This window comes from Cucurbita maxima, unplaced genomic scaffold, assembly GCF_002738345.1.
Source record: "Cucurbita maxima cultivar Rimu unplaced genomic scaffold, Cmax_1.0 Cma_Scf00040, whole genome shotgun sequence".
Classification (NCBI taxonomy): domain Eukaryota; kingdom Viridiplantae; phylum Streptophyta; class Magnoliopsida; order Cucurbitales; family Cucurbitaceae; genus Cucurbita; species Cucurbita maxima.
Window position 1 is genome coordinate 238,656 of NW_019272056.1, and position 14,547 is coordinate 253,202.

The 14,547-nt window shown below is 40.3% G+C and overlaps 2 protein-coding genes across 2 annotated transcripts; one reads left to right on the top strand and one right to left on the bottom strand.

Moving 5' to 3' along the window:
* The first annotated feature begins 4,573 nt into the window (after positions 1–4,573).
* Positions 4,574–9,980, top strand: LOC111469569 (putative tRNA pseudouridine synthase). The gene is made up of 7 exons (XM_023114878.1): positions 4,574–4,883; positions 4,973–5,008; positions 6,567–6,679; positions 6,777–6,925; positions 7,062–7,206; positions 7,365–7,799; positions 9,150–9,980. Exons 1-7 carry the CDS (start codon positions 4,625–4,627, stop codon positions 9,549–9,551), a joined length of 1,539 nt encoding a protein of 512 aa, XP_022970646.1. The 5' UTR covers positions 4,574–4,624; the 3' UTR covers positions 9,552–9,980.
* Positions 9,981–11,557: 1,577 nt separating this feature from the next.
* Positions 11,558–13,428, bottom strand: LOC111469568 (protein NUCLEAR FUSION DEFECTIVE 4-like). The gene is made up of 2 exons (XM_023114877.1): positions 12,163–13,428; positions 11,558–12,074 (listed from the first exon to the last, which is right to left on the bottom strand). Exons 1-2 carry the CDS (start codon positions 13,275–13,277, stop codon positions 11,627–11,629), a joined length of 1,563 nt encoding a protein of 520 aa, XP_022970645.1. The 5' UTR covers positions 13,278–13,428; the 3' UTR covers positions 11,558–11,626.
* Between the last annotated feature and the right edge of the window lie 1,119 nt (positions 13,429–14,547).

Below are 14,547 nucleotides of genomic sequence, written 5' to 3' on the forward strand. Positions count from 1 at the left end.
GATCTCACATCGGTTAGAGACGAGTTTAAGATCTCACATCGGTTAGAGACGAGAAGAAAGCATTGTTTATAAATATTTTTTTATCTCCATATCGGTTGGGGATGAGAACGCTGCCTTCCTCACAGATTTCTTTGTATCCGCATCATACCATTCATCAACACCTGCAGCATGGCCTCCTTTACAACCTGAAAAAAATGAAAAAATAGAGGTGGAAGGTTCCCCCTGATATTCACAAATTTGATGATTTAACCCTTTTCTTTATAGTAAAGCATGCTTTGATGAAAGCTTATAAACCAACAAGGCTACCAACTCCATAACAGTAAAAAACATAGCAGTAGGAGCCTAACAAAAATGATTTTACCGTTAATAAATGAAAAATATGCCGACAAAATAATTTATTATAATCATGTGCGGGATACCCTTGACAAGTCACTTCCATGTAACGGCCTCGCTTGAAAATCATTTTAAAAACAGGGTGAGTATTAAAATACTCGATAAGGAACTCCCCTCTTGGAATCAAATACATAAACATCATAAGGCTAATCAAACGAAATCGAGGGATGTGGTTAATTACTCAAAACACACGGCATGTAATTTTTCCACTAAAACCATTTTCAACAATCACCTCTCAGAGTGACCATTAGTAGTTGGTTACCCATTCACACAACGTGTAACCATTACCACATGAAAACTAACATCCACCCTTCCCTCTTGGGATCAAATACATAAACATCATAAGGCTAATCAAACGAAATCGAGGGATGTGGTTAATTACTCAAAACACACGGCATGTAATTTTTCCACTAAAACCATTTTCTACAATCACTCCGCAGAGTAACCAACTAACTGGTTACCCGATTCACAGAGCGTGTAACCCTTACCACAACTTCCTTAATCGTCAAACATAATATGCATACATTAGGTCCAAAAACATTTATTTTCGTGAGAAAAAATAAATAAGGTCACAAATCACATCAAACATATTTCAATCATCAAAGATAAGCAATAGGTCTCAAAATATTTATTTTCATGATCTAACATACATCATATCATACAACACACAATCATACAATAACAAACATATTCAACCCATTTTTTTTTAAAAAAAAAATAGAAAGAGAACATATTCAACCCAACGGTTATGTTATTATTGATATTGAGGAAGTCTCCTATTTGATATCTCACAATGGTTGAGGAGGAGAACGAAACACCGTTTATAAGGGTGTGAAAACCTTTCCCTAGTAGACGCGTTTTACAGCCTTGAGGGGAAGCCCGAAAGAAAAATCCCAAAAAGGACAATATTTACTAACGGTGGGCTTGGGCCGTTACAAATGGTATCAGAGCGGACACCGGGCAATATGCCAACGAGGAGGCTGTTCTCCGAAGGGGGTAGACACAAGCGGTGCCAGTAAGGACGCTGGGCCCAAGAGGGGGTGGATTTCATGGGGGGTCCCACATCAATTGGAGAAAGGAACAAGTGCCAACGATGACGTTAGGCCCTGAAGGGGGTGGATTGTGATATCCCACATTAGTTGGGGAGGAGAACGAAACATCCTTTATAAGGGTGTGAATACCTTTCCCTAACAGACGCGTTTTAAAGCCTAAAGCGTTGAGGGGAAGCCCAAAAAGGCAATGGTAGGATTGGCGGTTACATCCTAAGTTCTCCTACGTAAGAGAAGGGCAATTAGCGCAATGACACTATTCTGACTTGGGACAAGCAGAAGTGGGGAGGACTCGAAGCTAAGTCAAGTACATAGGTTTGGAATCATTAAATGGACCTTATTTTCTTCCATGCATAACCCAAACGAGGAATAAAAGCAAGTCATATGTGATTCATCCACAAAACTGGAAATGACAATATGGAACTTGAAACCTGCCCACGGGAGCAAATTCATATGACCCACCTGCTGGAACCCCAACGTTATTATGAGTTAGAACCCAAAGGTTAAATTCATGTGTTCACAGAATATAAATATCAAAATAAAAGAGCTGCTCCACATTAACACCTGAAAAGATTGCATCAATAGCGTACTGATCAGGATAGAAATGGGCACTGGAGTTTCACCCTAAATGGTCAAGCTCCATTTTTCAAGACCATGCCAAATATTCTCAACCAATATAACATTCATATGCATAAGAAAATGAGCACTATCAACCCAATTTTGTAGTAGTTCATTATGCAGTTGAAGTTCATTTGAGACTTACCCACAATACAACCCAACTCTCTAGTACTTCATTTGATGACAGTTAGCAGTTGACCATATAAACCATAGCCCCAGCCCATAACCTGCGCCTACAGCTCCGGCGACAACAATGGCTGAGCTTGCTAATCCTAAAGGCGGAGAGGATTGAGCAAAGAACAGGAGGTGGGACAAGGAAGTTCGGAGGGTAAAGGGATTCATTTCTTCCTCGTATGACGGAGGTCCATGCTAGATAAGCCAGTTTAAGAAAACGGGCTTCCACCACCACTATGGACTAAGTTGACCTCCATTATGGGCGAACGTGGGCTTCCAATATGGACCAATTAGAGCTTCAATCATGGGCTAATTTTTGCTTCCATTTAAGTCACTTTGGGCTTCCAAAATGGACCAATTTGGTATTCTATACTGGTCCAATTTGGGCTTCACGGGCCGATTTGAGCTTCCACTATGCACCGATTTGGGCTTCCACTATGGAGCCGATTTGAGATGGGCCCCCTGTGGACCGATATGGGCCTCTACTAACGCTGACAGATTTGGGCATCAACTGTGGGCCGGCCGATTTGGCAGGGCCTCCACTGTGAGACGATTTGGGCTAAGCCTCCACTATGGGCCGGCTGAGTTGGGCTGGGCCTCCATAGTCGGCCAATTTGGGCTAGGCCTCAACTATGGACCGATTTAGGCTAGGTATCAACTGTGGGCCGATTTTGAACTGGGCCTCCACTGTGGGACGATTTGGGCCTCCACTGTTTGCCGCCCGATTTGGACTTCACTATGGGTCGAATTGGGCCTCTACAGTACGCAGACATATTTGGGGCCTCAACTGTGGGCCGGCCGATTTGGGCTTCCACTGTGGGCCAATTTGGGCTTCCACTATGGGCCGATTTGGGCTGTGCCTCCCCTATCGGCCGGCCGATTTGGGCTTCCAATGCGGGCCGATTTGAACTGGGCCTCCACCATGGGCCGATTTGAGCTAAACCTCAACTGTGGGCCGGCTGATTTGGGCTCGGCCTCCACAGTCGGCCGATTCGGCCTACGCCTCAATTCTAAGCCAACTTGGGCTACGCCTCAATTCTGAGCCGATTTGGGCTGTGCCTCCACTGTGGGCCGATTTGGGCCTTCACTGTGGGGCCGGCCGATTTGGGCTTCCACTGTGGGCATTATTGAACTGGACCTCCACTGTGGGCCGATTTGGGCTTCCACTATGGACCGATATGGGCCACCACTGTGGGCCTCCAGATTTGGGCTTCCGCTATGGGCCGATTTGGGCTTCCACAATTGGACCAATTGGTATTCCGTTGTGCGCCACTGTGGGCCGATTTGGGCATGGCCTCCAATGTGGGCCGATTATGAGCCAATTCGGGATACCACTGTGTGCCGGCCTATTTGGGCTTCCACTATGGGCCCAATTGGTATTCCATTGTGGGCCGATTTGGGCTTCCACTGTGGGCCGATTTGGGCTTTCTCTATGGGCCAATTCGGGCCTCTACCGTAGGCCGGCCGATTTGACCTTCCACTGTGGGCTGACTCGGGCTTTCACTGTGGGCCCAAATGGTGTTCCATTGTGGGACGATTTGGGCTTCCACTGTACCTAATTTGAACTTCTACTATGGGCCAATTTGGGATGGGACACCCATGTGGGCCTATTTGGGCCTCCACTGTGGGCCGATTTGGCCTCCACTATTAGCCCAATTGGTGTTCCACTGTAGGCCGATTTGGGGTTCTATTGTGGGCCGATTTTGAACTGCGCTTCCCCTATGGGCGATTTAGGCTGGGCCTCCAATGTGGGCCGATTTGGGCTTCCACTGTGGGCGGGCCTATTCATCCTTTCACTATGGGCCGATTTGGGCTTCCATTATGGGCTAATTTGGGGTTCCACTATGGGCCTTCTTTGGCTTCAACTATGGGCAAATTTGCGCTTTCACTATGGGTCTTTTGGGCTTCCACTATGGGCAAATTTGCGCTTTCACTATGGGTCTTTTTGGGCTTCCACTTGGGCCGATTTGGGCTTCCATTATGGTTCACTATGGGCATCCAATATGGGCCGAGCAATTTGGGCTTGAACTATGGGCCAATTTGAGCTTTCATTATGGGTCAATTCTTGCTTCCACTATGGGTTAATTTGGTGTTGCACTATGGGACTCATTGGTCTTGAGGCCGATTTGTGCTTCCTTTATGGGTCATTTTGGGCTTCCACTATGGGCCAATTTGGGCTTCCACTATGGGCCAATTTGGGCTTCCACTATGGGCCAATTTGGGCTTCCACTATGGAGCCGATTTGGGCTTTGTAACTTTTAATAGGATCTGGTGTGTTTTTGTATTGGGCCTCATAGACATCGCGATCCACCAAAAGCAGATGTCGTTAAAGGTGAAACAAGGCGGCTAAGATACTGTTCCAACTCCACACAGCGCGAAGATTGGATACCATGGCAGTCTCTTCTCTGCGATTCCCGCTTTCCCCATGGGCAACCAAAACTTCATTTCCATGCTTCCGTTTTCCCTACCCTAATTTCGTTTCGTGGACCTCTCGTCTGAGACCTAGACTGCTGTGCTGTTCCTCATCTTCCACTGCTTCCACCGATGCTCTTTCCACTCAGTGCGCCCCAGACCAGCTCCGGAAATGGGAAGCTTTTCGGAAGAAGAAGGTCGTTATGCGGATCGGCTATGTTGGGACTGATTATAGAGGTCTCATTTGATATTACTCTCTGGTTCTCTTGACGACCCTTTTGTGAATCCTTGAACATTTCATTAATTCTTGAGTTTAAAAAATGCAGGGCTGCAAATGCAACGCGAGCAATCATCACATCCAAGTGAGCTTTTTTCATCATTTATTTTTACATCATTTACATAATGTCATGAAAATTCCTGTCGGGGATTGGCAATGACATCCGCCGGATGTTCTGTTGCTGTCCTTGATTTGCATACTTTCGTAGTGAATGTGATGGTGGTTGCTCAATTACTTACTTAGCCCAGTGTAAAGTACAACAACTATTTACAACAATTTAGTTCACAGTTACTAACAGAAACAGTTGAAATTCACTGACCAATTGTGATATGAACCAAGACATATCACTATTGTACTTAAAAGGCTTTTTATTTCACTAATGTACTTAAGACTTTTTATTTAATCTAAGGTTACATTTACATCATGGCTAACTATGACCATAAAGTATACATAATGGTCATAAGATACGAACGTTACAACTCTTGAAAGGCCTCATAGAAGGTTATGGGTTTTCATTTTTGCTTTGTTTTAGCCAAGGGCTAAGTTTCTTTGCAATTCTATTAAGTTTAGATTGCATGTTTAGAATCATTCAAGCTTGACATGATCGACCTTGCTTGTGGAGTGACTCGAATCTCAGTGTTCTTGCCTTGAGATATCTGATTTGCCTTGAGATATCTGATTTTCCTTGAGATATTTGATCAACAAGGTAATCTGAATTTTATTTTCACTTGGAGTGATTCCTTACTTATCATTAGCGCTAAGTGTTCTTACCTTTCCTAAGTCAAGGGCTAAGTTTCTTTGCAATTCTATGTAGTTTAGGTTGCATGTTTAGAATCATTCAAGCGTGATCCGAATCTCAAACAAGTGTTCTTGCCTTGAGATATTCGATATCCAAATCTCATTGATAAAACATTCATGGTTCAAGCTATCTATTGCAACTAGCACTAGAAACCTTGGAACTTATTATCAGACGTTCCTATGATGTACTGACAGATTGGATTCCATGTATTTCAGACAATGTAATCTAAGTGGCAAGTTTTCAAGGGGAACTTTGTAACATGCTTGCTGTTACATGATTTGGGAGAACTAGAGATGCGTGGCAGAATAGTTACTGCTAAAAGAGTACATAAAAAGGACATGTATGAGCAACACTAATGCCATTAAACTTTGTCAGATAATGAGGTGATACTCGCACCATGCATTAGTTACTAACTACAACAAATTTAAAATATAACTGCAGACTGAACCAACAGAATAGTTGAGCTTAGTATGCATTCAGCTGATCAATATCTGATTAAATACACTTAACTTCTTAACCAACCTTGATATATTGTTTTATGTACATTAATCTCATAGGATCTGTCGTAGACTTCCATTTATTTTATTGGATAAGCATTTCTTTGTCTTTCAATGTTTCTTTTACCATCAAACAATGTTAAGTGCCCATGTTGGTTATGATAATAAAGTAATGATAAGCATGGAATATGAGTAAACTGTTTCTCTCTTCTCTTCTTTATTTTTTATTTTTTATTTTATTTTATTTTTGCTGTGAATTACAACACAGAAATTAACCTCGTACAGTTCAAAGTACCCAGCTAATGCATGGATGGAATGTCCTAAAGCATTACAGTTTTAATGTGTAGCAATTGAACAAGAATTGGAAGCTGCAATATATAAAGCTGGTGGAATTCGTGAAAGTAACTATGGAAATCTGAACAAAATCTCCTGGGCAAGGAGTAGTCGAACTGATAAAGGAGTAAATATCTTGAATGTCTTTGTTGCATCTCATTTTATGACTTCTATAATCTTATTGGTTGTTTTGATTTGTTTTTTCTTTCTCTTTCATTTTCAAGGTTCATTCCTTGGCCACAACAATAACCTTAAAAATGGAAATCCCTGATAGTGCATGGATGGGCGACCCTTGTGGTATTTTGCTTGCTAATTACATCAACTTTTATCTTCCTGAAAATATCAAGGTGTTTGGCATTGTACCTTCACAGAGGTAAGTGCTCAATTTTTTTTTTTTTTTTTTTTTTGGGGCTTTTAAGTGAGTAAATGAAGTTTCAGCATTAGCATGATGCGGTTTTATGTTTTTACTACAATGTGGTAACTTTACATCATTTTTTTCACTTGTCAAGGAGCTTTGATCCTAGAAGGGAGTGTGATGTTCGGAAGTATACTTATCTCCTCCCTGCTAAGCTTATTGGAATTGAAAGTAAGCTCACAACTACTGAAATTGATTATCACATCTCAGAATTTAAGGATATATTAAATTCCTTTCAGGTAGGTTTTTATCTCCTTCATTTAGTTACATAAAGATCAGTTTGTACCTCCCTTCACTGCAAGAAACATGATTTGTTATTATTTGATAGTCTAGTACTGTTATTTGGAAGACAATTGTATGGCGTTGAAGAACATGGGTGGATTCTTTTTGCGTACAGGGGGAGCACCCTTTTCATAACTATACAATACGTTCCAAGTATAGAACAAGGATTCGAGCCAACCAATCTCCAGGATATGTCCACAAGTCAGGAGATGGGGTATCATCTAGTGATTTGTCGAACTCGGAGTTTGAGGAAAGTGATGGAGAAAATGATATTTTTGTCGGAGGAGGAATCAAGGAACCAAATCAACATTCTCCAAGCTTAAGTGGTTGTAATGAGAATACATTTGAAGTATGCAGTAAACTTGGAAATGGATCAGAGCTTCCGCAGGGTGTTCGTGCAAGATGGCTTCATGAGCCAGATGAGAGAGATCGTATAGGCGCCTCGCACTTCAGAAAAATTCTATGCTGTTCTTGTGGGAAGCTGGAAACATCTCTTGGATATGATTTCGTTGAGATCTCCATCTGGGGAGAATCTTTCATGTTGCATCAAGTTAGTCTTTCTCTAACTTTGTTTTCTTTGGTGCATAATTTGTTCTTATTTTCGTTGTCCATGTCTACTTCATTTATTCTTATTTCCGTTGGCAGCTCTATCGCTTAGATTTGGGTGGTTTTCCGTTCTAACACCTCTTGTAGCTTAGGTCATGATTCCGGTCACGTGGGAGCCAAAACTTAGTTCATAACTGTTCTTTTGTCCCCCACATGATTCCGGTCATAATTTGTTCATAACTTGGTTATGCATTGATGTCGTATGAAATTAATTAAATTCTAACATGTTACAAACCACTAAATAACTTGATGGTTCCTGTGCATTGGTGGAAGAAGATGCGAGTTTATGCATTCAAGCTTTATAAGCTGTTCAATATCTATCATCATAACCTTCATTTACTCCCCAAGGTTCATAACTCATAGGATCATCTTACACCATTAGACATGTCTGGTTTAATTTTTTTGCACTGACCCATTCCTATTGAAAATCAATTCGCATGAAATTAAATTCTAAGATGATAGGAACCAGTTAATAATTTGATGGTCCCTGAGCATTGATGGACAGAAGATATGAGTTTATGGGTTCAAGCTTTATGAGCTTGACCTGTTCAATATCTACCATCATAACCTTCATTTACTCCCTGAGGTTTATAATTCATAGGAATATCTTACATCATAAGACATGTCTAGGTTAACTTTTTTGCACTTGACTAATAGAAACTAGAATTTTCTGCACGGTACCAGAAAGGCTTTGTTGTGGAAATTTTGAGTGGAGAGAAACTAGAATTTGTTTGAATTTGCTTCTCTGTTGGAGATTAAACCATGTTAGGAATCATGATTCTGATATTGTCTACTTTGAGTATAAGCTCTCATGGCTTTGCTTTGAACGTCTCCATATATTCTCATACCAATAGAGATATATTTCTTACTTATAAACCTATGATCATTCTCTAAATTAGCCAATGTGGGACTTCCTCACAACAATCCTCAACAAACCATTCGGTTGAGGTCAAAGCCTCAGGAAGAAACTCAGAATCTTATGAACAAATGGTATGGAGAGGCACTAACATGAGCCATAAAGTTATCTACTCTTATCTTGAGGTGGAGGCTCGAACCCACACTTCCACATTTATCATACTCAAAAGTGGTAAGAAATGGAAGGCATTATTGCAGGTTTAGGACTTTGAAGGAGATATGGGAAGTGGCAAGGTGGCGTCCTTTTTATACTTTTCAAGTCGTTATATGATACATTAAGGATGAAGTTGGCTCCATCAGAAATTAGTATTTGGTAGTTAATGTTCTACTTTTAAATCAAAGGGCTATTCTCATGCTGCTTTTATTATATCCTGGGCAGATTCGAAAGATGGTAGGCACAGCCATTGCCGTGAAGCGGAAACTGCTCCCAAGAGATATCATAGCATTGTCACTGAGCAAGTTCTCTAGAATAGTTCTGCCCATTGCTCCAGCTGAAGTCTTAGTCCTAAGAGGGAACAGGTTTTCCAACAGAAAACGACCAGGAGCTCCAAAGAGGCCCGACTTGCTCACATTAAACAAATCCGATGACATTGTCAAGTCAGTGAATGAATTCTACAGATCGGCGATATTACCCGAGGTAACTAACTTTCTAGACATAGAAAGACCCCCATGGAAAGAATGGGTGGAGAAATTGGACAAGTACACAAGCATTCCCAATGAACAATTGGAGGAAGTTAGGAATGCTTGGAAGGCATGGACAGGAAAAGGTAGATTGTCTTGATGTGTTGTTTGTGTGCCTCTCTTTTGTTGGAAGTAGGCAAAAACTTAAAAGAGTATTGAAGAGGATGGGAGGCAGTTGAGTTATTGATGGTACAAATTATGGGAATTGAGCATTGAATGGATGTGGTCTGCGGCCACCCACCAGCCGCGGGGGGCCGTTTAATAGCTCAGCATCAACCGCAGACAACCCACTCGGCACTCGGCATTCCGCATTCCGCATCATTCAGCACCACCATAAGGGAGTGTGCCTGCATTCAATGTAAACGGCTTAAAAGGCGTAATATATAGGTGAGCCTTTGACAAGGCTGTACTGACGTTGATTTAACTTAATTTTTAGATTTTTATTTCAGGTTTTGGACTTTTATTTCATTTGAGTTCTTAAATCTTTGAAATATTGTTAATAAATGATTATGTATACATAAACTAATAGTATTTATATCAATAAATAAACATTTTACCTATTTAAATAGTATAGAAATCACATATCTCTATAATGATATGATATTTTCCACTTTGAGCATAAGCTTTCATGGCATTGCTTAGGGCTTCATCCCAATAGAGATATTATTTCTTGCTTATAAACTCATGATCATTTTCTAAATTAGTCAATGTGTGCCTCTAAATTGCTGAGGCTTATGGAGCTCTCGAACAGTCTCTCCTTAATCGAGGCTCGACTCTTTTCTCTGAAGCCTTTGAACAAAGTACGCCCTTTGTTTGACACTTTAGTCATTTATGACTACACCTTTGAGGCTTACAATTCTTTGTTTGATATTTATTGTCATGACTAAGTTTAGGGCATGGCTCTATACCCATTGTTAGGAATCACGGATCTCCACAATGGTATGATATTTTCCTCTTTGAGCATAAGTTCTCATAGCTTGTTTTGGGTTTTCCCAAAAGACCTCATCCCAATAGAGGAGATACTATTAATTGCTTATAAACTTCATTCCTTAAATTAACATTCCAACCATGCTTAAACTTGAACCTCATATTCATACGTCACGACAATTTGTTTTGCGTTATTTGAACATGTTTGACGACACGTGTAAGGCAGAGACGTGGCAAGGTGGATGCTGCGTCAGCATGAGCTTATGTTCACGTCAGCCCAAAACGGTGTCGTCCCAATGAAATCTTAAGCAGATGGCTGTCGTAAATGCAAAGGATGGCCCACGTAGGTTTATTGATGGCGGGCCGCATTTGACTTCCATTCCCGGGAGCGGAAGCTTCAATTCAGGGTCTTATTTTCACTTAAATTACAAATTTAGTCGGGACATCAACCTTTAAAATAGATTGTGTTTAATAAATATTTTATTTTTAGAAATTACATAATAAGTCCCTGAAAATGTCTAATATTAAGTTGAATATCTTCTCTATTTATTTGTTAGTCCCACAAATGGTAGTGTAGGATAGGACAGTTTGGACATGCAATAAAATAGATTTAAAGAAATGAGGTTATGTTTAGGTAAACATTAAATAAATTTATAAAAATTAGTGATGGAGCTTTGGACAACCATTTGTGCTTTAATTTCTCACTCTTTATCAGATATAAAACGTCTTCATGGTTAATTCTTTTCCTAATTTAGTTCAACTTTCAAACCACCCCCTACCTTCGTGAACTAAAAAATTTGAACTCCTCCGTTTTTATGTAAATTACAAGTAAAAAGTAGTCAGTGGAGACTCGCACTTAATAAGGAGAGAGGACTGGAAAATGAGATAGGTGGCGGGATGGAGACTAGGAGATGTTAAGATTGTTGGGACCCAAGTCCCAATTTTGCATGGACCCAAGTCCCAATTTTGCATGGATGGAAAATGAAATAAGTGGTGGGGATAGTGGAAACTCTTAAGATTGTTGGGAGTGAGTCCGGCCTTGCTAATTTGAGGCCTAAGCCACTCAATCTATTTTTTTAAAATTTTTCTTAGAATTTAAATGGTTTTCAAAATTTGATCTGAAGAAGAAGTTGAGTCAATTTCATTTCTTTCAAAATAGACAATCTATGGAACCCGAAACTACAAAGTATAACGTCCAAATATATTAGCGTGTCAAACTAGGAATACGTAAAAGAGTATAGCCTTGTTCTACGTAGAGCCCTGCGCCCTCGGCGACTTCGTTGTAGAGTAGAAGCTTCTGGTACGAGCGAACAAAAGCAGAGCCAGCAGAGTCCCGAATGAACACAAGCAACCCCATATCATAAAAGTGGTTCTGTAGCACTCAACTCCGATGCATTTCCCGGCGCCACCCGTCGCTTGCTTCCGGTAAAGATAAGCCGCCATGTACCCAAAAAGAAACGACCCCACAGGTATATTCGCAACCACCACGTTGTGGTTTATTGAAAAATTATTGGCCCCAAATAGCTCGCTGGTTGTGGACACGGAAATCGAAGTAATTGCGCCCGTACACACTGCAATTACGGCGGTGCTCACGCACAGAATCAGATCCGTCGGCCCTGAAAGAAGGAAGAACCCCCCGCACATTGCCCCCATCAATGCCACCAGCCAACCCGGCTTCGATTTCATCATCTTCCTCCTGCGCCATTTATAAAACCACCCAAATTTCATCATACATATTACATACCCACCCACAAAAAGCTTGTTTTAGAACACATTGATTTTACCTCGACAAAAAATGGTCCAGAAGCGACGGCATTAGGCGCCCAAAGAAGCCGAACGAAGACGACAGCGACACCAACGACGACACACTCTCGCTTCCCCGCGACTCCGCTATTTGCCCCAAATTGTTTAAAAACGCCAATCCCAAGGTTGCACCAAAAAAGTAAACACCAACATACAACCAAAAGTTCACTCTTTTCAGCATTTCCATCGCTCCGATCTCCTCCATTGCCTCATCGCCGCCGTCTCTGTTCAATTTCGCCTCATTTTCCGGTCGGATTCTCGTATCCTCTTCCATTGTAGAGTGATAAACCCTTCTCTCTTTTCCTTCTCTTACTGACTTCTTCACACTCTCTACCACCGGAACCACCACCGGAAGGAGCAGGAACACCAAAATCCCGACCAGCCCACTCAATGGCGACAACATTCTGGAAATCGACCCAACGCTTGTAACCACCGCAAAAACGCCGGTGGCTATGGTTATCACAAAAATTACAAAAAACCCAACTTCCAAATTTCCTTGCTCTTCCACCAATTCGACAATTCTAGCCATTGGAGACACCAAAACACAAACACCCAAAGGAAAAACAGAGTTGGACAGAAGGAATGTCTCGGCTGTTTTGTCAGAGCGTTTCGAGAATATTAACCCGACAATATCCGTATAGATCTTGGCGCTTAATCCTTGGTAACTGGTTGATATCCCCACCGCCACTTGGCGATTTGAGGGAAAATTTCTAATGGCGACGATGTAACAGACGGTGTTGATCCAGCATATGCTGTTTCCGGCGAGGACAGTGAGGAAGAAGATGAGGCAATAAGAGGGGGAGTGGAATTGGTTGGTGATGAAGAGGTACTGGACGCCATAGCCGACAAGGCCGAGAGAAGAGCCGATGATGAGAACGGACCAGAGGGGTAAATAGTTAGCAGCGAGGCCAGAGACGCAGGCGAAGAGCTTGCCGGCGTCGGAGGCGAATGCGAGGTTGTTGAGTTGGAATTGGGAGATGGAAAGGTGGTGCTTGAGTTGGGAAGAGTAAGAGGGGAAGTTGAAATTGGTGCCGTTGATGGACTGAAGCCATATGATTCCGAGGAGGCTCAGCCATTGGAAGACAGAGGAAGGCATACGCTCTGTAGTTGTAGTCAGATATAAGGGAGGTAATTAATTTGGATGATTTGGTTGCGGAATGAATGTTATTTATGGTAACGAGAATCGGTGGTGGTGTGGTAATTAAAATGTGGTGCATTACAGACCACCACCTTGACACAGTCATGGAGTGATTTGCATGGGTGTCCAAACCCTCAATAAATCTCCCTCCCTCAAGGCGTTAATGGATGTTTTCATCCTACAGTATACAAGAAATTGCGTACTCACCTACGCTTCATATTACTAAAAGTAATAATTAAAAGAAATAAGTTTCTTTTGTAAGCTAACGTAAGAATGAAACCTCACTTATTATTTATTTTCTTATATCGATACAAGATCTATATCGATGGGAGGGGAGAGGAGAGAAGAAAGAAACCTTGTTTATAAACATATCAAAAATTTTTAAAAGATATAATATTTGAATAATATATTATAATAATTAGTTTAGGTTAAGATTTCATTTTAGATATTCATTAATATTTTAGGTTAGGATTTGATATTTCCAAAATATTATAATAATTAATTAGTTTATGTTAGGATTTGATTAACAGTATTAGTTAGTTTATATTTTGGTTTGATTTTAGATATTCATTAATATTTTACGTTAGGATTTGATTAACGGTAATAGTTAGTTTATATTTTCCTCCTATTTTTAGGTATAAGTTGGTAGCAATGAACAGAACTTAAGAGTTAAAGAACAACAAGTTATTCATTACCAAGAATAGAGTAACGACTTAGAATAATGAAACAGATCATATTTGATCATCACTCGTAATTTCTCTACAATGTGGCTACCGGAGGTTTCTCCTGTGTCCCATCACCTCCTATCACCTATTTCAATCTTTATCTTCGTAAAATAATTTCAATCTTTATCTTTATAAAATAATTTATTATTATTATTTTTTTCTTTTCTAGAGGAAGATCCAGCTCTCATGAAAATGTTTATCTATTTTTTAATTTTTAAATTAATCTTTATTATAATAATACTTCTTTAACAAAAACTTAATAATTTTAAATATAATATTATAACCTATCATAATAAACAAAATAATATTTCTCGGGTTAAATAAATATATCTAATTGTTTAACTTTCTAAAATATTTATAATTGAATTTTAAAAGAGTTTAAATCACTGTAAAAGAGTTTAAATCACTTTAATGATATAAACAAAAGTGACTTATATATATATATATATATATATACATACATTTTTAACTCCCAACGTCACGTTCTTGAATTGTGGAGAAAT